This window comes from Dermacentor variabilis, chromosome 3, assembly GCF_050947875.1.
Source record: "Dermacentor variabilis isolate Ectoservices chromosome 3, ASM5094787v1, whole genome shotgun sequence".
Classification (NCBI taxonomy): domain Eukaryota; kingdom Metazoa; phylum Arthropoda; class Arachnida; order Ixodida; family Ixodidae; genus Dermacentor; species Dermacentor variabilis.
In genome coordinates, this window is record NC_134570.1 from 16,503,831 (window position 1) to 16,530,256 (window position 26,426).

General features: G+C 47.6%; 1 protein-coding gene across 13 annotated transcripts in view; it reads right to left on the bottom strand.

The window, feature by feature from the left end:
• Window positions 1-4,328: 4,328 nt before the first annotated feature.
• The window catches only part of LOC142575189 (solute carrier family 35 member G1-like), a 175,263-nt gene continuing 153,165 nt past the window's right edge, over window positions 4,329-26,426 (bottom strand). For all 13 annotated transcript variants that reach the window (XM_075684303.1, XM_075684305.1, XM_075684300.1 and 10 more), the window contains 2 exons: window positions 12,617-12,933; window positions 4,329-9,471 (listed from right to left, as the gene is read on the bottom strand). In XM_075684303.1, the coding sequence (XP_075540418.1) occupies window positions 8,622-9,471; window positions 12,617-12,864 (1,098 nt within the window). In that variant the 5' untranslated portion in view covers window positions 12,865-12,933 and the 3' untranslated portion in view covers window positions 4,329-8,621. The remainder of the gene's footprint in view (window positions 9,472-12,616; window positions 12,934-26,426) is intronic.

Here is a 26,426-nt window from a genome sequence, read left to right on the forward strand (position 1 = left end):
AGTTCAGGGGTATGCGCTCGAAAAACATCCCAAAACATTGGCAAAAAGCGGCAGCCGAGTGAACCACGTCAGATGTGGCTCAAACCCACCCATGTGGTCCTTCACTTTGTATTGCAGATTGGTGTTTTTACGGTTTTATGATTTGCACTAGTATTTAACGAACTGCCGTGCCACAGCTGCCATAGTGTAAACGCACCTCTGATACTTTCCTTTGCCTTATTGCACCTGATTACACTCGCAGCATATCTCGTTGCACGCTTCGAAGTGTCATGGCTAAAATTCGCAAAGAGCTAGTTGCCGTGTTTGAAGATTTGAAGAAAGAAATAAGGCCAGAATTAAAGGCTTTCAAAGACTCTTTTGAGCGCGACATACACATTCAAGTGAAGGAAAGCAGATGCAGTTTCTCTCTAATTGACAAGAAATATGAAGACTTTCAGGCCGAACTAAAGAAAGTTGTTGACGAAAACAAACAACTGCAAAATGAAAACATAGATCTCAGGAAACGACGTCCCATGCTTGCTGCTCAGACCATGACAACTGAAGGGCGTTTGTTACAGTGCAAACAATACTCGCGTAATGCTAACATTGAGGTAAAGGGAATGCAGGTTGAAGCAGGTGAAAAGTTGACTGGGATAACATCAAATATTGCTAACACAATAGGGGAATACATTACCGCGGCAGTCATTGAAGTGCACCATGGTCGCCGTCCCTGGCAACCCGTCAGCAAAGAACATAATAGTTCAGTTCATTCAGCGACGAAAGCGGAACGGCGTACTCGGCAAGGTCAGAAAATAATAGGCTGTCATACGAGGAACCTGGTTTTGCAACAAAGGCGCCTGTATACATGAATGAACATTTGTGTCCGGATCGTAAACGCTTGCTTGCGCAAGCCATCAGAAAGAAACGCGATGCAGACTGGAAATTTGTCTGCGTTCGCGGAGACCAATTCTATGCGAGAAAAAGTTAAAGTAATCGCGCACTGAAAATTTCAAGAACAGCCGATGTGGCTAAAGTAACCTAAAGCTTGTGTGACATTTTGAGTGACAAACACTCAAAATGGATTTCACAATCTTGTCGTGCCACGGGCGCTAAAACCACTCACAGGTGAAAACAATTTAAAAGCTTTTCACATGAACTGCCACTCGGTCAACAATAAAAATCACGAGCTGCATTGCCTTTTTGACGCCTTCAGCTTTGATTTGGACATTATTATGTTTAGCGAGACTCGGTGTGGCAGTGAATCAAGTTATGTTGTATTACAAAATTACGCACATTTCGCTCAAAACAGACTTGGAAGCAGAGGGGGTGGGTTGTCAGGGCAGGTCTTGAACACACGGAAGATGGCGGAAAACAATAACTTACCTTGTCCAGCCCAGACATAGAAACGTTAACAGTCGAAGATGCAAACCATGTTTCTTTTTTTTCAGTGCTGTGCCGCCCTCCGGACGGCGACATAGAAAAATGCCTTGGTTTTCTAGAGGGTATGCTCGATTACGCGTCAAGAAATCAGGTTTATTTGTTTCTTTCTGGTGATATTAACATTGATGTACGGGCTGTATCACCGTCAGAGAAATAGTTTGTATCATTGGTGCATCCTTACGGTTTTTGTAATCTCATCGATGCGCGACGCGTATTACATTTTCCAGTTACACAACCATATACATTATTATAATCACTAATGCTGACGGTAGAACGACTTCCGGTACAACAATGTCTGACATCAGCGATAACCTTCCTGTATTTGTTTTTTTTTATGTGCAGACCCCATCAAACCCCCACAAGTATTCCTTTGCTAAATCAACGAATCGATGCAATTACTTTAGACCGTTTTCGAACTGCAGTTACTGCCCTTGTATGGTGCGACGTGTTGTCTTTGAACGACGTGGATGATTCGTGTAATGCATTCATAACAAAAATCAAGTGTGTGTATGACACATGCTTTCCATAACGCATTCCAAAACAAAAACACAGAAAACCTTGGATCACGGGTGAATTAATGTGCAAAATAAAAAAAAAACCAAAGATAAATTGTTCGTTCACTTTTTGAAATCTAGAGAGTTTTCAAAGTTGCAGCATACAAAAATATCGCAACCAGTTAAATCGGGAGCTGAGAGTAGCTAAAATACAGGATTTTAAGAAGGAATTTTCACGTTCACCTAACAAAAGTGTGAAGAACCAATGGGACTACTAAATAAAATTTTAAACTACGGTTCTAAAAACACTGTTACGTCGATCGATCGCTTACGAAAGATGGGCTTCAACTAAATGGAGGAGACCTCTCTAACGAATTTAATATTTTTTTGCATTAATATTACTGAAGCGCTGTGCTGTCCTAGCACTATCACAAATTATGTATGTCACGCTCCTGGTGTTTCGCATTCCCTTGTTGTGTTTCTCACAACGGATGTGAGAAAGTGAAGATAATCGCACTGCCTTCGAATCTTAGAACAAGCTGAAAACGAAGATGGACTTCAAATCAAACGTTGTAAGTATGTTGTCGACTTTTAGCCCCTCTGTTCATGCATATTTATAACCATACTCTTCGCGCAACAGTTTTTCCAGAAGAAATGCAGGTAGCCAAAGTTACTTTCATCCACAAAGAGGGTGACACATCAAACTTGCCTAACTTTCGAGCAACCTCGATTCTTTCAGTATTATTAAAAGGCCTAGATAAATGTGATATATGTCAGAATTAAGAAGTAATTCCTAATGAAACATTGTCTTCTCTGATTGTCAATCAGGTTTGCGACGGAAAATGTTCACATAAGCAGCATTTATGAAGCAAGAGGATATTATAATTGATGGATTTATAGCAAAGCAATTAGTACTCCGGATATATGTAGGCTTTCCGAAAGCATTTGATCTCCTGAATCACGACCTACTAATACAAAAATTCAACGCTATGGAATAAGAGGAAATAGTCTAAGATTTCTGAAATATTACCTGAAACAGCGAAAACAAGTGGTTGTCATAACCGCGCCTCACTCATGCAGTATCGTGTTTTAGGGTCTTTATATAGCATTTTAGCGCCTCTACTGTTCCTTCTGCACATTAACTATATATTTTTTGCCCCCACTACAGTAACTATTATAGTGTACGCCGATGACTTAACCATGCTAATTTCAAGTAAAACAGAACGAGGAGTATTCAATAAAGGTAATTATACTTGGAATACTTTCGACAATAGGTACTCAAAAACTGCTTAAAGATTAATACAAATAAAAGTAAAGGCATCTTGTTCAGACTGAAAATCAGACTATTGCACTGTAACTTTGATCTTGTTTAAGGGAATCGTAAAATTGAGATCGTACCAACTGTTGAAAGTCTAGGCGTGTTTTTTACTGAATTGCTTAGTCTGGATGCGCATGTCGATACCTTAAGAATAAGAATAAACAGAATAAACGGTATAGTAAATTGCCAGACACATACCTCCTCAACAGGCAAAGATTTTGATATATAATGCATATATACTACCAATTATTTCGTACTGTTTTACTATATGGGGCAAAAACACTTTGTGTTATTGACCGATGAAAATCAGCCGGTTTCAGCGAATTTTAAACCGTTGTTTTAAACACTCGTTGGTGTTGCTGTTCTCCATTTTGTGTGTACAATGCATCTGTCCGAACGACGTGTCACCTGCTGGCGCAGGTCGTTTCTCAAGCTGCTGCAGAAAGCAGCATTTTGCTCAGCGTCTGCTCTTTCTGATGTTCCAACTGTACCACGAAGAGAGAAATAAACTTGTGCTGTGTGTGTGTATACATACAGACAGCTTGCGCGTCCGGTTTGCAGCGCTGTCGGTCGTTTTTCCGAACAACGAAAGCCGCATGTCCGTAGTAGAGAGTAGCGATCGGCCACGACGTCCAGGAAGCCACATTAGCACCTACATTGTGAAGATGGAAACCCGCCGGGGCCAAAATTATAAGCGATAAACTGGCACTGACAGCGGATCGAAACACGCTCGTCGGCTCTCTACGACGAACATGCCGGCTTCCTTCCTGGCGGGCTTTCTTCGTGTCCAGTTGGAAAGCACCACTTGAAGGATAGCGTCATGAAAACAACTGCCTCGCGTGTTTCTGAACACGCTCTACAACCTTTCTAATGCAACTGGTGTCCTATAAAACGAATCTAAAATTTTGCATTTATCTATAAGCTAATTAGCTCGCTAATCGAAGTTCAAATACTTTAACTCGGGGAGCCTTCGAACGATTCGACGTTGATTTAAATCGCCGAAGATGTTCAGCTTTTTTTCTCTTTTTTTTAACAAAAAGCTTGAGAGAGTGAGAGAGAGAGAGAGAGAGAGAGAGAGTGAGAGAGAGAGAGAGAGAGAGAGAGAGAATAAACATTTTTATTGGATGAATGCAGCTTTGGAGAGGCGTTCTTCAAGTTCCGTGACGCAGTCGGTATAAATATATAATTTTACCATTGTTCCACTGTTATCGCTGTATGTAGTTTCCAGCCGCCTGCGTGTAAGTTTCTTAAACGCGAAGAAAAAGAAAAGAAAAAGGGGTACTGAAACTCGGATTCGACATAGTTGATACGAGTTTCGTTGTCGCTTCGCAGATGTGGGCTCCAGCTCGAAATGTTCGTAATCGGGCGAGTTGGAATTTTGTGAAAAGAATACTTTTCGCGCAGAAAAGGAACAAAGGACAAAAGAAACCGTTCAAGATGACAGACCAAGAGCCAGAAGTTTGGGGATTCCGAGAAATGTACATTAAACATGTATTCGCGAGGTGCCTCGTTGCTTGTCCTCTTGCTTACTTGTACTTTGAAACGGTTCTATTATTTCAACTGTATTCGTTTCTTATCACCCTTAGCAACGAGCGGCTGATCAAGACTACACTGCTGTCTCCAGTTCGTACCGATGACGCAGGACGAAAAGAATGGGGAGCGTAAGAAAGAGGTCTTTACAATATACGGCACCTGTTTCCAGAGAAACCGACGTTGAGATAGGTGGTCATAAAACTTAGAAGAAAACTGCGTCATAAACTGCTGAACAACCAAGGTGGACCGGGACTTTGATGGGGTGCATTTTCCGGAGCGGGTATACAATGAGAATATTGCAATACCAGCGCGATTTTTCACGCGATACATGCCTGGCAACGCATACTCGTGAATTTAAAATGCGCCGTGCGTGCTGCTGTGTTAACTGTACCGCTACGGCGTGGCGGATGTACTGTGCAACTGCTGTAAGGTTCGTGAATATTAATAACATTAAAATGAATAATCGAATATTGTCTTGTATTCAACTCGAGCAAGGAAATCGAATAGGGCAATATTCGTAAGTCTTCGAATATGGTAGCCACAATTCGGATCCTGATATTTCTCGAATAGCTTTCGAATAGTTGACGTTGTTGTTGACTGTACAAGATGCAACATTAAATTGAAGCAAAGATATGCGCTAAATTGCATGCCAGCTGCAGTGGACATAACGTACTAGCGCACGCTAGGTTGCTCAGACAGCCAGACTTTTTAGGGCGAAACACGATCACTCGCAATAAGATGATGTTACACGGCACTCGGAAGTGGTGGTTGTTTGGCACTTTCTATAGGTGCGATAACTGCGTCCTCTCATCGGAAAAAATACGTTTCATAGCGACACACTTCACACAATAGTGGCAGCATCTGGCGCCACTAGAGAAAAAGTGTCCCCCGCTTTGCTATCAGCGCAGGCTGCGCGCATTCTTAATTTCGCCGTAGAGGTGTACAGAAATACTAATTGGCCAACACGGCTGCCGTTTTAAACTTGATACGATAATGCTTGACCGCGGGCACTCCGGAGAGCACCGATTTGGCCAGCAGACTACTCGGTTGTATTTTAATGCTCCCTATTTGGTGCATTTAATAAAGCATGTTTTATAATGCGCAGTGTAATGACAGAAACTTTTGAAATCTTGTGAATACGATGCAGGATGTGAAGGCTGTACACTATGGTGAGAAGGCCGTACATTATTTGCAATGCGTCCGAAAACTATTAGACATTCGATTCTATTTGCTTCAGGCACTCTTCGGTTCGTATTCGATTCAATTCTATTCTGGCGCCGGACCCCGCTCGTAACTTGAGTTAAGTACAGCTCCATATTTAAACACGGTTCCAGGTAGAGGTGTGTGAAAAAGTGGTCCGGATAAATAGATGTATGTGGAATACTGTACAGCACCTATTTCATTGCAGCATAGTTCTACATACTTATTGTTATGTGCATTTAAAATGTAAAAAACATATTCAATATATGCAGCACAGTTTCACATATTTAGCGATTTTATGTGAAACGAGGTTCCATTCAGGCCAGTGAAAAGTATTCTTAAGAATTTCCGCTTATAGCTGGAACCAAAGCGGACCAAAGGTTGTGAGTGTAGAAATTTGTTGTGACAAGGCTAAGCGGAACGAGATAATTAAACACAGTTCCGCTAATCTAATTTTCTTTCACTAAAGTTTCAAGGTTGTTGAACCAATACGTACTTTGCAATCGTTTCTGTGGTCAAAACCTAGACGCATGTACAAAGATTGATCTGACAGCTGCCCTTCGGCTTCTGCGATATGATCACTTTCGTTCATTATGACAAGCGGACCGAATTTGTCAGCAGGCCTAATTAAATTACTGTATCCGATGGTTGGCCATAGCCCCTCAATGGCTACATATTCTCCACGAAAAAAATACATTTCAATATCTTAGGTTTTTCGAATACACACTCGCCACGTCTCGCTGGACAACTTAATATAAATATTATAGGCACTTGTCGCGCTGGGTAGGCAGGGGACGTTGTTTCACTGGAGGTGAATTAGTAAGTCTGCCTTCGGAAGTAGATGGTAAATGTATTCTCGCGGTCGCAAATTTCGTCCGAAGTTTTTTTAAGGTCTTTCGCCAATTGAAAATTCGCAATAGTCGCCACTAATTGCTGGGCAGAAATAAAATTACACCCAGAAAGGTAGTGCACTGATTTCTCCGTAGTGCCGATACGCTGGAAGAGACAGTAACCCCCGCGTACAGAAATGCATCTCAACTCGAAGCCCACGCTTGACTTGGTCTAAATGACGCATGTCGTGAACGCGCCGAGGGAAACGCAATGAGCGTCTTGCTGGGCACGTTCACGCCAGGCATCATCTAGATCAAGTCAAGCATGGGCTTAGAGTTGAAATTCACTTTTGTATGCGGGGGTAACAGTATCATTTGGTGTCGGACTTCCGGCCATTTGTTCACAATGCGTATAGATACCGTACTGCGAGATCTCACACGGAAGTTTCACGGAAGCAGGACGCTGGGACAACAAATAAACCACAATATTTCTAACAAGCATCAATATTTATTTTGTTCTCATGCGTAGACACGAGCATATATTCTCAAAATTATTATCACAGCTAGATGTGTACGGAACGTACAAGCACGATATGTCGGGCGCTGACTACAGGAGGCGAAAGCGCGTAGGTCAATCGTCCACGAGAGTGAGGAACATCGCAGAGTCCGTTTCTTCAACCCGGTTGCGCATGTAACTTTCGCGCACGCCACGCAACAAGTTGCTCAAATGCACATGCCCACATCGCACACTGGCGACAGACGTAACAGAGGTTCGTCAAGTCCTGTCCTAGCCACTTCATGGCACTCGCGCCTAACGTTGTTCCAATACACGAACATCCGTACTTAGCTGTTCGCGGTGTGATCCAGGGAGCGTCACGAAACGCCGTTTTCGTGCACCACGAGAGTCCTAGAAACACCGTGGCAGCTGAAGGTGGCAAGTGCCCACAAATGCATTCAGCCCTGATATTGACACGAAGATGCGTTGGTAGCTATGGCCCGAAAAAGAAACACTTCTGTGTATTTACTTGGTTCTTGCATATGGTGCTTGCTGCTCTGCCCTTCGCGGCCTCGCGAATCCGGCTCGCTAAATGACAACGTTGCTAGCACATGCTGATTAGCTGTACCGCAGCAGAGTAGCTTTAAGTGTCCAATTTCTTTGTAAAGCACCGAGGAGCGTCGGTATTCTCTAGAGGACTTTAAGAAATAACAAAACGTAGCCTTTAATTGTGTAGCGCCCACGTCATGCGCAAGTGCACCTACACCTTGCGTGCACATACTGAGGTGAAAACATGCACAGCTCCATCCCGTAGGAAACACCCTGCGTGGCACAGCTTCTCTCGATAACCGCGAGCATGCAGCAAACAAAACGATACACTTCCTAAGCAGCGCCTGCATGTGTTCAAATCTGACTCTGGTGCGCAATTCAGGACTAGGACAACAATCTCGTGTTCGCCCTCGTGCATGCATGCAAAGCACTACGCACAATCTACATTCGTGGGAGATCGACAGGCAGCGATCGCGTGTTGGGTCTTCGCCGCTCGTGGGTGACGCTGATATTCTGTAGAGTCACTGGTGTTTTCGCGTTCTTTTGGAAACCTGTGTGTGGTCTAAGTGAATCATTGCACCACCGCCAACTGCAAGCGGTCTGAAAGCGCTGCAAATGATAACTTCATATCTTTCTCATGGCACACAATGCCGTCGGTTTTCACGGTGGCGACATGGAATAAGCTTCCGATACTGGCGGCTCCACCACGAGGCGTTCTTTAGCGTGCGTGCTCTTCAGTCAGTGTTGCGAAGCAAAGCGCCGACAGCCGCGCTGGATGGCGGTCAAGAGATGAGCCAGGCGAGCCTGGCTCTGACGGCCGAGCTCTCGGGCAGAGTGAGTGCCCACTTGCGCAGGCCCGTGAGGAGCACACAGGCGGTGACGAGCACTGCACCGGACATGGTGTACCGGTCGGGCACCTCGCCAAAGAACGCCACCTGCCAGACGAACACGAACACGATGTCAGCCGCCGACCGGACCACGGACACGGGGCCCGCCTGCTCGAGCTGAAGGGCCCGCGTGAGCAGCACCTGGCCGCCGAAGCTGAACGCTCCGAGCACCACGAGGAGCCAGCGGTCGATGCCGCAGCGGGGCAGCTCCAACTGGCCGACGGTCAGCAGAGAGATGGTGGCCGTCTCCAGGATGGCGACCCAGCCGAAGTTGAACATGATCACCGAGTGGTGGACGCCCTTGACCTTGCGCACCACGATGTAGACGCTGGCTCCGAACACGGTCGACGAGAGTGCGGCGAGCACGCCGCGTGCCTGCACGGGGCCCTGCTCGGCGCCGCCGAACAGCAGCGGCACCTTGGTGATGAGCGCGAGGCCCGCCAGGGTGACCAGCACGGCGGCCACGTGGAAGAAGCCGCACGGTTCCTTGAGGAAGAGCTTGGCCAGCGCCGACACGAACACGGGCACGCTGAATATGATGACGGACGCGTCGGCGATGGGCATGTAGTGGATGGCGTAGAAGCGCAGGAACAGGCTGGTGGCGCCCAGCAGTCCGCGCAGCACCAGCAGCCGGCGCACGCCTCGGGGCCCGAGCGGTGACTCGCGGCTCAGCACCACCAGCGGGGCCGTGAACACCAGGATGCCCAGGAAGCGCACCACGGCCAGCTCGGCCGCCGATATGTAACTGCGCCGCGTGGGTTGTTGATTGGCTGTGCTATATGGGCTCCTCGACGGTATGCATTGTCACACGAGTGGGGCGAACAATTCTCCAGCACAATCGCAATAAAGAGAAAGCTCCCGCATAAAAAAGGGAAAAAAAACCCCGAAATACTGTCTCTTTTTTTTCTCGGACTATACTAGTTTATATGTTAAAATTTTGCGGGGGGCAGACTACCTATAGGCGCGGACTATACAGGATTTAATTTTTTTAGATCTCAAGCACGCTTGAAGTGTCACACTGCGTCTACACACTGCGTTCACACTGCGTCTACATTTCTTTCGTCGGTGCATACGAGCAATATTTCCAGTCCATATTGGCAACTCGCGATGTATAACGGGAATGCTGCTCGCAATACGTAGAGTGGCTGGTTTTGTGTGCGTCGACTTGTGAGCATATGCGCGAAAACCCGTTGCAAAATGTGCCACACATTTAGATACAACTTCACACATGCGCAAAGCACAAGAACCATATGCTAGTAGGGTACTATTACTACTAATTGGATACTACCCATACATTTACTGATTGACAATAAAATATTTGCTTCTCCGCTGTATACTGGTTCATTCCCCGGGGGACTGTACAGCGGGTGCGGACTGTAGTCAGGAAAATACGGTACATCAATATTCGCATTGTCTGATCGCTCGGTCTGTCGCGCACAGTTGCGCCAATGTGCTGGGGCTACACTCGAGTCACAAGAGCATATGTCCGCAAACTCACTCATGAGCCAACTGACTCAAATTCACCAAGACTCAGGCGCTAGTCTGAATGAGCCCAGCTGAGTAGACTTTTGGCGAGTCTGAGCCCGAGTGAGCCCTAAGGAAAAAATGTCTTGTGAGTGCGTCTGCGTGAGTTCCGTTTACTATACCGACCTGGCAAAAAAAAAAGAAACGTCGCCAAAGCGCCAAAGTCCAGATGACGGCGGCGTTAACGCGATGGGGAGCGCTTACAATGCACGTGGACAGAAAAAAAAAAGAAAGAAAAGGCAAATGTTATCGCAACACCGGCAACGCAAGTTGACGCCGCAAAGTCTAGACTGTCACGACGCCACGCTTCGACCCCACCTCCGTGTCTCTCCTGTGCTTCTCTTTTTCTTACTATTCGTGCTTCAAAGCACACTGGAAGCAGGTTCGGAAGGGAAGTGGGGGAAGGCTCGCTGCGAAGCGCGATACATCTGGACACATGCACGTAGTGTATACTGAGTAAGCCAACCCTTCCATCCTTGCTGCCAAGATCAGACATAGCTAGACGCTACGACGCTGTGGGCTGCGGTGTTGCGAGAAGCGAGCGAGATCGACCTCGGCTGAGTTTCTCGAGTTGGGTATAGCTCGGTAGGCTCAGTTACCGTTACCGTTCAAAGCGCGCTCGACCTCTCCGCCGTTCTCTCTGGACTGAGCGTCGACGTTCCTGGTTTTGTGCGGAAGCGGTGCTGGCTGGCATTCAGCGCAACTGACACCACGCATGGCCTGGTCGTTTGCAGGTCGTGCTGCACATCTACGCTTGTGGCAAATTCTATAATAGGTACTCCTGCTGCTTCTGCGGAGCAATCATCGAAGTGCTCATTGTCAAGCACAACCTTCGAGAATGAGCTGGACTTTCAGCGGTGCTCTCGTGAATCGCACTTCGATTAAACATCGCTTTAGCGATGTAGCTTTCGCTCGGATACTTTGGTGCCATCGAGGAATGAAAAAAGAAAAAAAGAAGCTAGCAGATAGCGTGACGATAGACATGCCGGCCGTTTCTGACGTCACCCCTCGTTCCTCTGCGGGGCCCACCTGCACGTTGACTCTTGGGGAGCAGGCCCTCCACGGTTCCCGGACATTTTCAAGACATTCCTTCGTACGCCGCAGCACTTAGTGGCGGCCTCATCACGTTTTTTTTTTTATAATTGGGCTTCATGATGACCATGTGACGCTTCCTCCTAGTCCTTTTTTTTTAATGTTCGGCTCGCATTCAGTGCGATCGACAGCAAACATGGATGTCAGAGCAGTGTCACTGGTGGAAGTGCACATGTGCAATTATGACATTTGGTGCCATAGACGCAGCTGCTGTTGATTCTGCGGACCAACTTGCGAAATTTTCAGCCCCTAGAGAGATTCCCGACGATTCATAACGCAAAACAGCGAGCCCGGCAGTCAGCGGCTGCTCTCGTTAATCGTAGTTGAAAAATGGCATTGCTCAAAGTGAAGCTTTCTTCATGCACAATTTTAGCAGCGTCCTCTTTTATTTACGAGGCAGCCCGCATACCGTACAGTGTGAAAGAAAGGACCGAGTTGTATCCCGAGCTGCTAAAAACGCACACGCACGAGCCGCACGTACGCATGAATCAGAATTAACAATTTTGTTCTAAAGTCTCTTTTAGCAAATGTATACTAAAACATGGCGGCACCTACGGAAGCGCGGTGGAAAGGCTAACGTGCAGCTGGGAGCCTCGTAGCGGCCGTATGACCAGGGCGTCGGTGATAAATCATCACTAATAACAGTCAGCTCCCATAACACTTCCGACGAAGGGTGAGAGAACTCGCTTACACAGACTCGCTTTTCTTGGATGAATGATTAGTTGCTCAAATTTTATAGATCGGCAAACTTACTCATGAGTCGACTCACTCCGACTCAATCAGAATCAGCTTGACCCGTGCGTCTGAGACCGAGTGAACGCGGAGTAGAATTTTGGTAAGGTTGAGTCCGAGTGAGCCCGGCTGAAAAGAATTCTGTTGAGTCTGAGTCAGAGTGAGCCCTAGGCAAACAATATTTTATGAGAGTTTGAGTGAGTTCTATTTATTTTGCCTGTACCCATGGTCCCGAGTATTTCAGTGTTTCCATAGCCACCGCACTGTTCCTCTAACCCAAAATGGAGGCGCCTTTTTGATTCTGCTTAAACGCCGTTCCTACGCGTCTGTTCCCGTCAGGAGGAACCAGAAATGACACCATCCCGAGCTTGCTACGTCAAGCTTCGTGCTGTTTGTGTGTCAAGATTAGTTTCCAAACAGAAATGGCAGAGCAGATCGATTCGTTGGCGTTGAACGAGTGCGGTCAACTTGGCGCAACGGCACGTAACAGAACGTGGTTTCAGTTAGGCGTAGCTCACAGTACGTAGCAGGGTGGTACTCACTTGAGTCTCTTGACAATGACGGTGCATATGGAGAAGAAGAAGCTGGACAGCGAGGAGAAGGCCAGGCCTTTGTACAGTTCCCACGAGTGACCAGAGGAGGAAGGGGAGCCATCTTCATCTTCGTCATCACCGGCTGCTCCGTTGGCGTACAGCTTGCCGTCCACGGTGGTGGCGGAGTAGCCATCGTGCTCTTCGTCGGCCGTCTGCAGCAGCGGCAGGGCCAGCGAACACGACGAGGAGGTCGGCATGGGCCGCCGCCGGCTGGTGGGAGGAGCCTGGCCCGACGCTGCTCAGGACGCCTCATCGCCAAAGGCCATCTGAATCAATCAATCAATCAATCAATCAATCAATCAATCAATCAATCAATCAATCAATCAATCAATCAATCAATCAATCAATCAATCAATCAATCAATCAATCAATCAATCAATCAATCAATCGATCCTGCATGCAGTTTAACACAAATGGGAAATGGTAAGGAGTTATTCTGATGAGAAACAGTAGGCGTTGCGGCTAAACTAAAAGTGAACGTATGTAATCAACCCTAGCACATGCCCATGAGAACCGTTCCAACGCAGCTTAAGACAGCAGGCACAATGAAAAGGGTGCTGGGCGATGAGGACCCTGCGACAACAGCTGCAGAGATCTGTATCACTTCTAATTTCGATTTTAAGAACACAACGTGATGCGACGTAAATGTTAAAAAACAGGGAGAGCACCATCCAGAGGAACATCTTTCAATACAAGTTCCTCTGTATGCGCGTGTCCTTCGCAGCGCTTGTAAATACACTGGCTTCGAGAGCTTCAGGTTTTGAGAAAAATAGAAAGGGAGACAAATGTGTCGGCTAAGCAAGTAGAGCAAGAAGAATATTTCAGTACAAGTATGCTTAAGCGCTTCATTGAGACATTTAAGCTACTGTTCCGATTTCGGTTTACGGAAGTGAAAATTGCGACAAAGAAAGAAAAAAAAAACAGGAGGAAAATGGTGCTAAAGAGAGGACATCGACAACATCTTTATGCAAATTTCGTTAGCTTACTGTAGTATTGAGCTGGGTTACATCACGTTAGATTGTGAAAAAATGTAACTACAAATCAATATTACCTATAGACAGTTTCGCACGGGCCTTGGCAGGAGTGTGTTCGCGATCCCAAGAAACTTCCAGTTCCGTGTCCTATCAGCTTCATAATTCGAGAAAAAAAACATGTTTTCAAGCTGTCTTAATGTACTAGACGCCCTTTTCAGCATTTCCAAATAAAAGAAATGCATATCATGTTTCAAGCGCACATATTTATAATTTTGCATGTAATATACAGCTAGATTGACTTGTAAGTTTGTGGTTAGCTGCACAGGAAAACTGTTGATCGTGCGTACGGGTTTCTGTTTTACCTGCGACTCGCCATTGCCTTTACTGTCCGTTCTATTTCTGCGAGGAAAACAGGAAACTTGCATGGATCTCTGTTTGCAGACGGCGAGATGGTCCACAGAAAGACGGCGACAACGATCAACAGCCACAATTCTCGTACGCTTTGCATATACGTTTTTCGCCAAAAGCGATAATTACTGGGGGAAAAAAGCCAAAACTCCAAAGGCGCTGCCATACTGGGCCACACATCGTCAAACACCAAGCGCAAACAAGTGGTGGCCCCTTAACGCTGCAGCAACATCTTGCCGATCATGCACCCCAGCCTTCACCGCCACTATACGCAGCTACGCAGTCGGGCAGCACTCTGCGATACCCTGGCCATCCGCAATAACCACGACAATTATGTGAGCGTCAGTAGCTACGACTCAAAAAGAGCTGCAGAATTTGAACGGACGCTTCGCATGCGTGCCAGAGGTGTTTTGGTTATTGTGTTCCGTTCACTACACCGATATATTACGCTTTCGCCATTCTTTAACCATGTGCGTATTACACGTCGCTTATGCTCAATGTTTGCGCCTGTGCGTATGTAGCTTTGTAATAGAGGTTAGTAGATGCCCGGTGCTTGTCCCGTTTATTTCGTTTCTTTGTTTATTTTTTGTCTACGTGATCGCTTCAGTTCGCGCTTCCTAAGTATGCAAGCTACTCCCAACGTCACGTACTGCGTGACGCACCTGCAGTTTAATGGTTGTTCCACGTCCACTGCAATGGACACTAGTGGCGCTGGCTAACACCCCCGGGGTCAGGCTAAATATGCACGTATAAAGTAACACTGTAGAGAGTGGACGGGTGGATAGCCGTCGCCGTAGCTGAACTGGCATAGCGCACCCCTTGCGTCATGCAGATGGCGTGGAAATTCGTCCCTTCCAATTTTACTTCGCTTTTCTTTATTAGGAATACGAAGCTCATAGTAATTTTAATCCTCATATATATGTAATTATTTACTGGTTGCGACTTTTGCAAGAAGGCGCAGACAAGCTAACATTACACGCTTGGCATAGCGCTCCTTCCAGCTCTCTAGCATAGGCATGTCGTACAGTGCGTCGTACAGCTTTTGTGACTGCGACCAAGACTCTAGTGATGCATCTCAAATGGGCGGCAACTTGTCGTCACCTAAACCACCGAATGACAGGCGTTCTATTAAAGTCTTCTTAGAATGAACAAAGCTTGTTCGGGATTTCCAAATCCTCATTACGAAATAAAGTAGCACTTATCATCGGCTCGGTCTCAGTCGAAACGCCGATTTAGTACGACAATAACCCTTTCGGCCCTGGTGTCCTATAAAAGGGACACGAAGAGAAATTGTTCTCAGTCATGACGCAAATGCTCAGCAATTTGAAAAAAGAATTTGAGCTAGCCTCCATATACCTCCGCCAGCACAGGCAGCAGTTTCTTCGTCCTTGTCTTTCTCAGAAAGCCCTAGTGGTTAAAACAAAATGGCGGAAGGCAAGAAAGACGACTGCAGCAGTATCCACGTCTTTTGATAATATTTTGCTCAATACCGACTGTCTCCATAGCGATTATAAATTTATGTTGTTTCTGATATTCCTCGGTGTGTATCTATATCGGGAAGTTTTGCCTTTCAGTTGCGCATAGCCCAAAGCACGCCATGATCTACGTGTCCTAAATATAGGACACCAGGGCTCAGTGGTTGTCAAGACTCCTGCATGAGTTGAATGTAGAGCGAAGGCGCTGCTGCTTGTGACACCTTTCGATTTCTTGTTTTATTATTCCAGAGTCGATGAGCCAGCCTGAATTGCTGTATTCAGAGACAAAGGGACTCCTATACCGAAAATTATGTGTATCAGGGACCCAGATAAGTTCGCTGCACTATAGAAAGTGTGCGTGTTGGAGGAAGACGACGATGATGAAAAGAAGAATATTCAGTTTGCTTTTGCAGGCCTGGAGAGCAGTAATTGCTGCACAGTAGACGAAGGTTTAGCCATCTACGACGAAAGTACATCCGACAAAGGGACTATCAAGTAGATGGAGGTCATTCAATTGCAATGGTGAAGGAAGTGTACGTGTTGGAGGTATAAGACGATCACGCTGAATTGCGGGGTATACAATTTGCTTTTGCAGGCTTGGGGAGCAGTTTCTCTGCATAGCATACGAATAATTGACCATATACAACGTAAATACTTCCTACAAAGCGACTATCAAGTACATGCAGGTTATTCAAGTGCAATGATGAGCCGCGTATAACGAGCCCAAAGAATGCTTTTAAGGCTTTTCACGCACTAGAACCACTGTCAAAATGCCATCATGCAAGTTTTTCTATTGTAATGGGTACACTGAACCGTTCCGAGGGTAACGTCTCTTCGTAACCGAGGAGGCAGGTGACGCAGAGCAGGAACAGCTGGTTCCCCGAACGGCTCACACTCGTGCCAAGCACTGGCGATCCGGCTGGCCCACTGGTTGCACAGCAGGCATGGAAGAGACGATCTGGCTGGCCTTGTTCTTGTGCTCTTCTTCTTCATTACACTATATTTAAATGTGCGACACAGCTGATACGAAATTTCGAAATACTTCGTATCGTTCTTTAGAACCACTAAGCCCTGGTGTGCTATATATATATGACATGACGTCATACCTTGTACTGAGAGGGAATCCGAATATAATAAATATTTTGGTGTTTCTTAGGCAGCAGTAAATCCATGCAAAATGATGAAAAAAGTTAATATCCAATCCTTGAAGTGTGAAAGAGGCTCGGGAATCATTTTAAGCTTTCGTGCACGGACGCTTGAGCATGAAATGTTTTATCGCTCGCTTTGCGCTGTTTCAGAGGGGGGGACCCGCAATCGAGCCACCCTAAATTCTATGAGAATACAAAGAAAAGTAAACGAATTCCACAGCACAGCTTGTGGTCACCATGCGGCGAAGAAAAGTATGATTTAGCTCCCTACTGAGGGTCAGACCAAGGCCACTGCTGCCGGCCGCTCGAACTTCTGTTGCCTGGAGCCGTGCGCGGTGCAGCAACGGTGAGTGATGTCGTGCGCTTAATAACGCGATAACGCAGAAATAGTTTTTGCTGGCAAAAGCTTGCCAAACCGGATTGGTAATGTCCCCGCAATAACCGGGGAGAACGACGTTCCCCGTCAATAGCTCACTGATCTGAATAAACCGAAGAATGGGGGAAAAAGGTAAAGTTAAACTAACAAGAATCAGTAGGTTTTCTTTTTATCGAATCCGACACCGGGAGGTCGTCGATGCGCCCAGGCCTTGATTGAAGACGTGGATTAGAATAATTAGGCGGACGACTTTTAAAATGAAGAAGCATTCAATATGGTTACATCTAGATCTCGATACGGGAGTTCGCGTAAGATTGCGGCCGACCGAGGGCGGGACGTCAAACACGCGAGCTCGTGAAAAGCAGCACGAAGCCATATCGCAGCGGTTACGAGTGCGTGTTTTGCACGGCCACAACGCGCTGTTTCAGCGGTTAGCCTCTTCGGTCACCACTGTTCCGGGGAATGGACGACTAACGCGACGCAAGGACAACACGGATATCTTATCTGTCTCGTAGCGATGATGGTATACCGCGAATGATTCTTTGCACTACGGAGTCTATAGCACTAAAGCAACGCATTAAATGGTGAACTCACGCGTTCTGTGCTTGATACCTCACAGCACGTCGTCGTAGATCTTACGAAAACTTGTGCGAGTGTAAGTCAGCAATACTCTCGTTGTTGTTGCCTCAAAACGTGGCTTCTTGTTGATGTCAACGTTGAATCCTTTCCGACATGTTCTTGCGTCCACAGTGATCGTCTTCTTTGTTCTCTTTGTCTACGGCGTCAGTACGTTGATAGCAGCGGCTCATTAATGCTATTCCTCACCGGGAAAGTAGTGTACCACGGGATGGAAAAATAGCCTTATGACTACTGAAGAACACACACTATAAAAAAACTAAGTGCGCTCGTTTAGGCAATCGTCGGAAAAACCTGAACACCCCCCCCCCCCTTCCCTCTAATTGTTGCATCTAAAGAAGTAAAAAATCAGATCACAGAATAATGTTCGGAGCAGAGCATACTGATTTACCTTCAACATTTATTTTTTCTGACAATTTATAACTGAAAATTGAAAGAGAGAGAGAGAGAGAGGTAAATTGATTTAGCAAGTTTAACTGTGCAACAAAATCAGACATAGCAATTCCGTAGATGATAACAAAAGTGACATGTTAATTTGCAGTTTACGTTATTGCTATTTCAGCTCGTGAGTTCGGCAAAAGCGTTATTTGCGATGGGGCGATGGTATTTTATAAAGGTCCGCTTTAACGCTAGCACAAAATCAGATATTGCGGCTCTGTAGATTGTACCTGATAACTTTCAAACATAACAAAACTGGCATGTTAAATTGTAAGTCAAGTCTAATTGCAATTTACGTAATACTGCTTCTTCAGCTTGAGAGTTTCGCAAAAGCACTGTTTTCGAAGAAGCGGTTTTTTTTCGTTGAGTGACGTGTAATACATCAGTTGCATATACAATATGACACTCCATCCAAACAACTTTCCTAAATTGCGACGGCTATTTTCATTGCGAAGTTATCAAGTTGTAGATGTACTTGTTCTTAAGCACGCTGTTAGGAATGGCCTGCCGAGGTGGCAACGTGCAGGTTATTTCAGCCCGCTGCACGTGTTTCGATCCACCCGCGGTGGGGGCGCCCTTCAGAGAACCAGCGAGGACAGCGCTAACCAACCCTGAACTTACTTCAGAGAACTGCGGACAACCGGCAGCCACGCGGCAAGGGTCAGCTCAGGGGAGTTCCCGAGGGGAGGTAATTGGCGCAACCTCCCCATGCGCTTTTCGAGACACCAGACAATGGACCGCGGCGGAGGCCACTGTGCGAGGTCCGCTCTGGAGTTTAGAGGCGGCGGCTGGGGTCGGGCGTGACCACCTGGCTAAGGGGACGCAGGGAAATGGACACCACGACGACTGCGCTGCAAAGGTCGTCTGCTCGCGGAGGGGGCACTGAAACCTGTGTGTGCGTGTGTGTGTTTGTAAAACGTCCCGCAGAGAGGTAAAACGTCCCGCAGAGAGGCGGCTTGTTTACGCTGACGTCGAACGTTTTGCCTCACCTAGGGATCTAGGGAACACGAAGGGGATATAATCAGCTGTTGTTGGCGCCTAGTGTGTGCTCATCGTCGCAATGTACTCGTGAATGTACTCGTGTGCTGTGTGCTCGTTTGCTGTATGCTTCGTCTTGCGGGCTCCATTTGGGAGTCGCGCTAGACTGTGTAAATGTATCCCATGTTCAAATGTAAATAATGTAAATAAACCCTGTACGCCTAGTTCCTCCCAAGTTCCTCTCTATGACCTTCAACACTTACAATGGTGGCAGCGGTGGGATCGTCCGACGAATCTAATAACGCTGAGCTTTGATCATCATCACCACCACCATAATCATCATCATCAGTCTATTTTATGTCCACTGCACGACGAAGGCCCCTCCCTGCGATCTCCAACTGCTCCTGTCCTGCGCCAACCGATTCCAACCAGCACCTGCGAATTTTTTAATTTTATCACCCCACCTATCTTCTGCAGTCCCAGGCTGCTGCTCCCGTGTCTCCCGCCATCGTCTGCTGTGGCGTCATCCGGCAGCGCGATCATGCTATATTTAGCAGCACAGACGACCCCGCCAAGCTCACTAATGTGATCTTTTACTTGACTGACGTGGCGAACCTATGGTTCCGCAATCATGAATCCGATCTTACTAACTGGTCGGCTTTCTCGACAACTTTGACAGAGGTCTTCGGTCGTCCCGCCGTTTGCCGGTTTCGTGCTGAGCTGCGCTTGCGTGGTCGAACTCAACGCCAGGACGAGAACTTCGCCAGTTATATTGAAGACGTGCTCTCGCTCTGCAAGCGCGTCAACTCATCTATGAACGAAGCTGACAAGATCAAGCACGTCATGAAAGGCATTGATGACCATGCCTCCCAGGTGCTCGTCGCGAAGAGTCCCTGGATGATTGCCAAGGTCATACAGCTCTGTCAGCAGTACGACGAGCTGTGCGCAAGCAGCGTACCTCAACACGCGCTGCTCAGCAGGACATCGCGGATCTATCTTCCTTGGATTTCGGCGGCGATGCTGCCGACATTTCTGCTTTAATGCCGGAGAAAAAGCAGTTCATCCGCCAGGAAGTCGCATGCCAACTCTCTCTGTCGACTATAGCACACCCAAGCCGTGGACAATTTGGCTAACGCTGTCGCCCGGCCATACGCTCCTCGCGCTCCTGACGCCTACCGGGCCACCGGTACCTTCGAAGTGCTGCCGCCACCTTCGCGTCCGATTCTCATCCCTTACTCGGCCGCTGGAGTCCCTGTCGTCAACCCGTGGAGAGCACCTGATAACCTGCCAGCATGCTATTCATGTCATTTTCCGGGCCACGTAGCCCGATTCTGCCGCCGTCGCAGCCTCCGTTTACCTGAAAGTTGCATGTAGCATGGAGCACAACATGCAAGTAGCCTCCAGCTACATGCCTGCTCAAACTTCCGCGTCATGACTAATTTAATCTTCCTCCGGACTCGTCTTACAGTTGCCACCACTTCGATTCATGCCGGTCGCCTTCCCCACGTCGGCGATCCATTTCCCCAATGGTTTGCCGACCCAGCCCAGCCCGAGAGGAAAACTAACAGTCGCAGTTCCAGAGGCAAGAACTGCTTTATGCCGAACATTTCAAGGCCTCAATCTTCCCCGGCAAACGAAATTGAACTGTCCGTAGACGGCGTCACCGTACACGCACTTATTGACACCGGAGCCGCCGTTCCTGTTTTTAGTGAGAAGCTTTGCCGCAATTTGAACAAAGTGACCACTCCACTTACCTCTCTTTCTCTGCGTACGGCAACCTCGCATCGCATTCAGCCTTCAGCATCGTGCACAGCAAAGGTCGTCATTCAAAGCGTTATGCTTATGCATGTTGTCGAATTTGTCGTCCGACCTCGTTCCTCGCCCGACGTTATCCTTGGATGGAATTTCTTATCAGTAAATCAAGCTCTTCTCGACAGCGCTCGAGCCAAACTTACGTTATCTGTGCCGTGCTTTGACCCTGACGACCACTATTCTCTTAAAGTTGTTGCCGTCTCTGACATCGACATCGCACCTTTCTCCGCCGCTCTGGTACCTGTGTCATGTAACTCTGCTGCGAACTCATCTGTGCTTGTGCCACTTGTGCGCGCCACCGGAACTTTCTGCTTCCGTTTGCCGTCGTCACTTTTTGCGACGGTTCCGCTGCCCTTTACGTGTGCAGTCCGTCCGCCTGCCCACCATCCCTACTCTGCGGCGAGTGCCTGGGGACCTCCGAAGCTTTCGATTGCGTTTTCCCGGCCACCATGTTTGGTGATACGGCATCACTTTCGGTTTGTGCCGTCACTTCTCCCGCCGCGACTGATGCTCCTGTAGACGTCTTCGCTCGTGCCATCGACGCAGAACTCATACCTGCGCAGCACACAGAAATTATCGAGCTCCTCCAGCCTTTTCGTGCCTCATTTGACAAATTGACCAACTATCCTTGGGCCGAGCGTCCGCAGTCGTTTACCGTATCGACACCGGTCAACAACCACCATTGCGCTAACGTCCGCCTCGTGTGTAGGCCGCTAAACGCCCGATCATCGACCAGCAGGTTGGCGACATGCTGTATCGTGGCATCATCCAGCCCTCTAACAGTCCCTGGGCATCTCCAGTTGTCCTCGTTAAAAAAAAAAAGATGGCTCCTTAAGGCTCTGCATGGACTATCGCTGCCACTACCGAATAACGCGCAAAGATGTCTATCCTCTGCCGCGCACTGACGATGCCTTGGACAGTCTGCAGGGAGCGGAATTCTTTTCCTCGCTGGATTTGCGATCCGGGTACTGGAAAGTGCCAGTGACAGAGGCCGATCACCAAAAGACAGTCTTTGTAGCCCCAGATGGGCTATATGAATTTACAGTCATGCCGTTCGGCCTCTGCAACGCACCTGCCACTTTCGTACGAATGATGAACATCATTCTTCGAGGACTGAAGTGGAAAACGTGCCTCTTTTATTTAGATGACATTGTGTTTTTTTGCACCGACTTTGCGTCGCCCCTCAGCCGCCTCGAGCAAGTCCTTCCGTGCTTATCCACAGCAGGACTGCAACTAAATTTGAAGAAATTCTACTTCGGCGCTCGCACGCTTACTATTCTCGGCCATGTAGTTTCAAAAGATGGTATCCTCCCAGACTCTACGAAACTTAGCCGTGTTCGAGTTCCCTAAACCAACCACCATGGAAGAGCTTCGCAGCTTCGTCGGCCTATGCTCATATTTCCGACGCTTCGTCCGTAACTTTGGCTCTATTATCGCCCCCTTGACGCAGATTTTCACCGGCAGTTCTGACCTATCAGCTGGGTCCCGGGCGTGCGACGACGCATTCCAAGAACTGCGACGCGTTCTCACCTCGCCTCCAGTACTGCGACACTTCGATCCCTCTGCTCCAACTGAGGTCCACAGGGACGCTCGTTATGTCGGATTCGGCGCTGTTCTTCGAAGGATGGCTTCGAAGAGTACGCCGTCGCATATGCCAGCCGTGCTCTTACCAAAGCCGAGGTGAAATGCTCGGTTACTGAGAAGGAATGTCCGGCCATCATTTGGGCTATCGGAAAATTTGGTTCTTATGTATATGGGCGTCCATTTGACATTGTGACCGATCACCATGCTCTATGCTGGTTATCTTCACTAAAATATCGAACTGGCCGGCTCGCTCGTTGGGCATTGCGCCTACAAGAATACGACATCCGCGTTGTTTATCGCTCAGGTCGAAAGCATTCAGACGCAGACGCTCTATCCCCGTCCCTCCTACCCTCTGGTCCTGTCTCCTCGTCTATTTCCACCTGCGGTGCCTTCGCCATCAACATTTCCGACATGCCATCAGAGCAGCGCAAAGACCAATGGATCTCTTCGCTCATAGACTTCCTGTCTAAACAGTCGCCAGCGCCCATATCTCAGATGCTCCGCCGCCAAGCCGCGCACTTCATCATTCCGGATAACCTGCTGTTCCGTCGCAATTACAACTTTAGCGGCCGCAAGTGGTTGCTTGTTATACCCCGACACCTCCGCTCCGACATCTGCGCCACGTTCCACGACGACACACAACGCGGCCACGCTGGTGTATTAAAGACATAGTCTCGCCTTCAGCTTCGGTACTACTGGGCGCGGTATGTACCGTTTTGTTCACCCGTATGTCCGGTCATGCCTCATGTGCCAACGACGCAAGACACCACCTCAACATGCCGCCGGCCCCTTGCAATATTTACCATATCCCGCGCGAGCGTTCGATCGCGTCGGCATTGACCTATACGGTCCGCTTCCCGGCACGGCCCGCTTCCAAGCTGCAACCGTTGGGTTATTGTTGCTATCGACCACTTCACGCGGTACACAGAAACTTCAGCCCTAACACCTGCCACTGCAAACGACGTCGCCAGCTTTATCCTTCAAAACCTTATTTTACGTCATGGGGCACCTCGAGAATTATTGAGCGACCATGGTCGCGTTTTCATCTCCGACGTGATTTCAGCATTGCTAAAGGAGTGTCGCAACATTCACCGCACTACCACGGCATATCATCCTCAAAATAATGGGATGACTGAGGGTTTTAACCGCACCCTCAGTGACATGATGGCCATGTATGTTTCATCTGACCACTCGAATTGGGATCGCATTATGTCTTTCGTCACTTGCGCTTACAATACCGCCACGCAAATTACCAAAGGTTTCTCCCCTTTTTTTCTCCTCCACGGACACAAGCCTTCATGTACTATGGACACGATTCTACCTTACCGGGCAGACGCTTCGGAGTGGACGACTGTTTCTCGAGCGGCTGCATACGCCGAAGAATGTCGCCACCTCGTTTGTTCGTTCACATTCCAGGACCAGTGGCGCCAGAAGCATCACCACGATTCATCAACGTCTATAGCACCGCACTGTTTCGGCCTACCGCTGCAAACCTAGAACTAATGCTGCTAGGCGAACACCCCTGTTGTAGACCGCAACCCCACCATTAGCTGGTAATCTGAGCTAAGGATGAAAGGGAGGCCCCATCCAATGCTATGAAATAAAGACGGCGACCTGGGATTCACAGTTAATTAGACGTTTGCCACGAGGAAAACCACCCCCCATCCATCGGCGCCTATCCAGAGGTCAACGCAGCGTGGACATCGACTCCAGACGGGTCCACAAATGGCCACCAGCCCCACCATTACCTGACAGCCTGAACTAAGGATGAAAGGGCGACCCTCATCCAATGCTAGCAAACAACGATGGCGACGTGGGATTCGCAGGTTGCCTTCGTAACGCATATTCCACGCCATCGGGCTTCGGAGGCTGGGTTACTGCGGAGTGTTGCGAGCATGGGCGTGGTATCGCAATGGATCCAACGATTGTGATTCGCAGCTGGACAGTCTTGAGATTCCCTAGTCGACTCGCCTAGGAAGACGACGGTATTCGAGCAGTGGGACAGGGCATCCTTGTGTGAACTCGGACGTTTAACTTGCTCCTGCGTGGAGTGGGCTTCCGTAACTGGAGCCGTGTAACTAAGCCAACAAACCCTTTATCCTTCATTCTTAAACCTGACCTAGCAGTCGATGCGCTTTATGGATTCCTTGCCATAACGCCACTTTAAGCCACAACAATGCATTTTTGTAATCTATGAAAGCCATGTAGAGAGGCTGATTGTACTATTTATTTATTTATTTATTTATTTATTTTAGTTATAGGTCCTAAATAAAATTTGAAGAACTCGCTCGAAGAGGTGACCAGAATTTTGATCTTTCTTTTTATACAACGAGATCGACTGAAATGTTTTAGGCGCTTACCTAACAAGACCGTTTCTACAGTACACATTAAGAGATTAGGATAAACGTGCTCTTCACCTTAACCGTCCATGTCAAGTTGATATCACCTCGAGAGTTTTAAAACATGGATCGAGGTGTTGATATAAGCATACACATGTGTCTCGATGTTTATCCGTTGTTGCCGAGAAACAGCTTCAGTGCACGCTAGCTCCGAGATATATCGCGCGTGTGCAAATTAAAAAAGAAAGAAAGAAAGAAAGAAAGAAAGAAAGAAAGAAAGAAAGGGCCGTTTCGAAACGAATAAGAGCAGAAAACTTCGCAGTCTGTGATTTGACGTGGCCAGCTGCAATATACAGACGTTTCTTGAAGATTGAAACCTTAAAAAAAAAACTGTTAGCGCTCATATCATGTTTAGTCCATTGAGAACAACTTGCTAGAAATGCAAGTTCAAGGATAGATTCGACGTGAACACAAGGGCATTGAAGTTGCCTCAGTCTGACCAAAAAGAAAATGCTTTATAGACGTGAAATTTTCAGATTATTCCGGTCATTCGCTAAGACGTTCATCGTATTTGCCAAATGGGCCGCAAACAGTACTAGCGAGCAAAAACTGAAAATTGCCAAGTAGAATAGAAAATTGGCATACTGTTATCCAAACGGATGTTCTTCATTACTAGATAGAGGATGCACTGCGAAAAAATATGTGATGGATCGGGCCGAGAACTATTTAGCACATCGTACTGACAATTATGCGAGGGATATCCTCTTCCGTGTCGGTTGTGTGAGCCATTTGACCACAGGAGCTGTTTCCGAAAATTCTTTGAGTTTCTTCTACTTTATCCTGGAATTTTTCCATTATACATTCAACTGCGTGTACCCGCCGCGGTTGCTTAGTGGCTGGCTATGGTGCTGGCTGTTAAGCACGAGGTCGCGGGATCAAATCCCGGCCGCGGCGGCCGCATCTCGGTGGGAGCGAAATGCAAAAACGCCCGTGTCCCGTTCATAGCGGGCACGTTAAAGATCCCCTGGTGGTCAAAATTAATACGGAGCCCCCCAATACGGCGTGCCTCGTAATCAAATCGTGGTTTTGGCAAGTAAAATCCCAGAATTCAATTCAATTTTCATATTTGCATATTGCATATATCTAAAACGCCTGCCCCCCAAATATTGGTGGCAAGCTATATGTGAGCCCGTTCATTCCTCAGGGACGGTCGTTCCAAGCTATTTTCCCTCTCACGTGCCCGCCTGAGCGCTCCTATTTTATTGTTTCCCAAAGCAGCGCATATATGGGCAATGAGAGACGTCGTAGGTGAAGGGCTTCCAAGGCGGTGCATCGACGGGCATCTTTCGCTCTATAGTCAAGCCATGTATAGCGTGGTTGCATTCAAAGCGCGGTCGCTGCAACCTCGTGCACAGCAGCCACCGACAGTTAGTGGACCGCCGGGTCCTTACTTGAGGTACTCTAAATTTCTGAAAGCTATAACACCAACCCGTCAGTCGAAGAGCAGGGACTGGGCATACGGACGACTCGAAATAGGCACAGGATCATATTGCTACAACGAATGAAAACAACGCGTTTTAAACAGGAATGG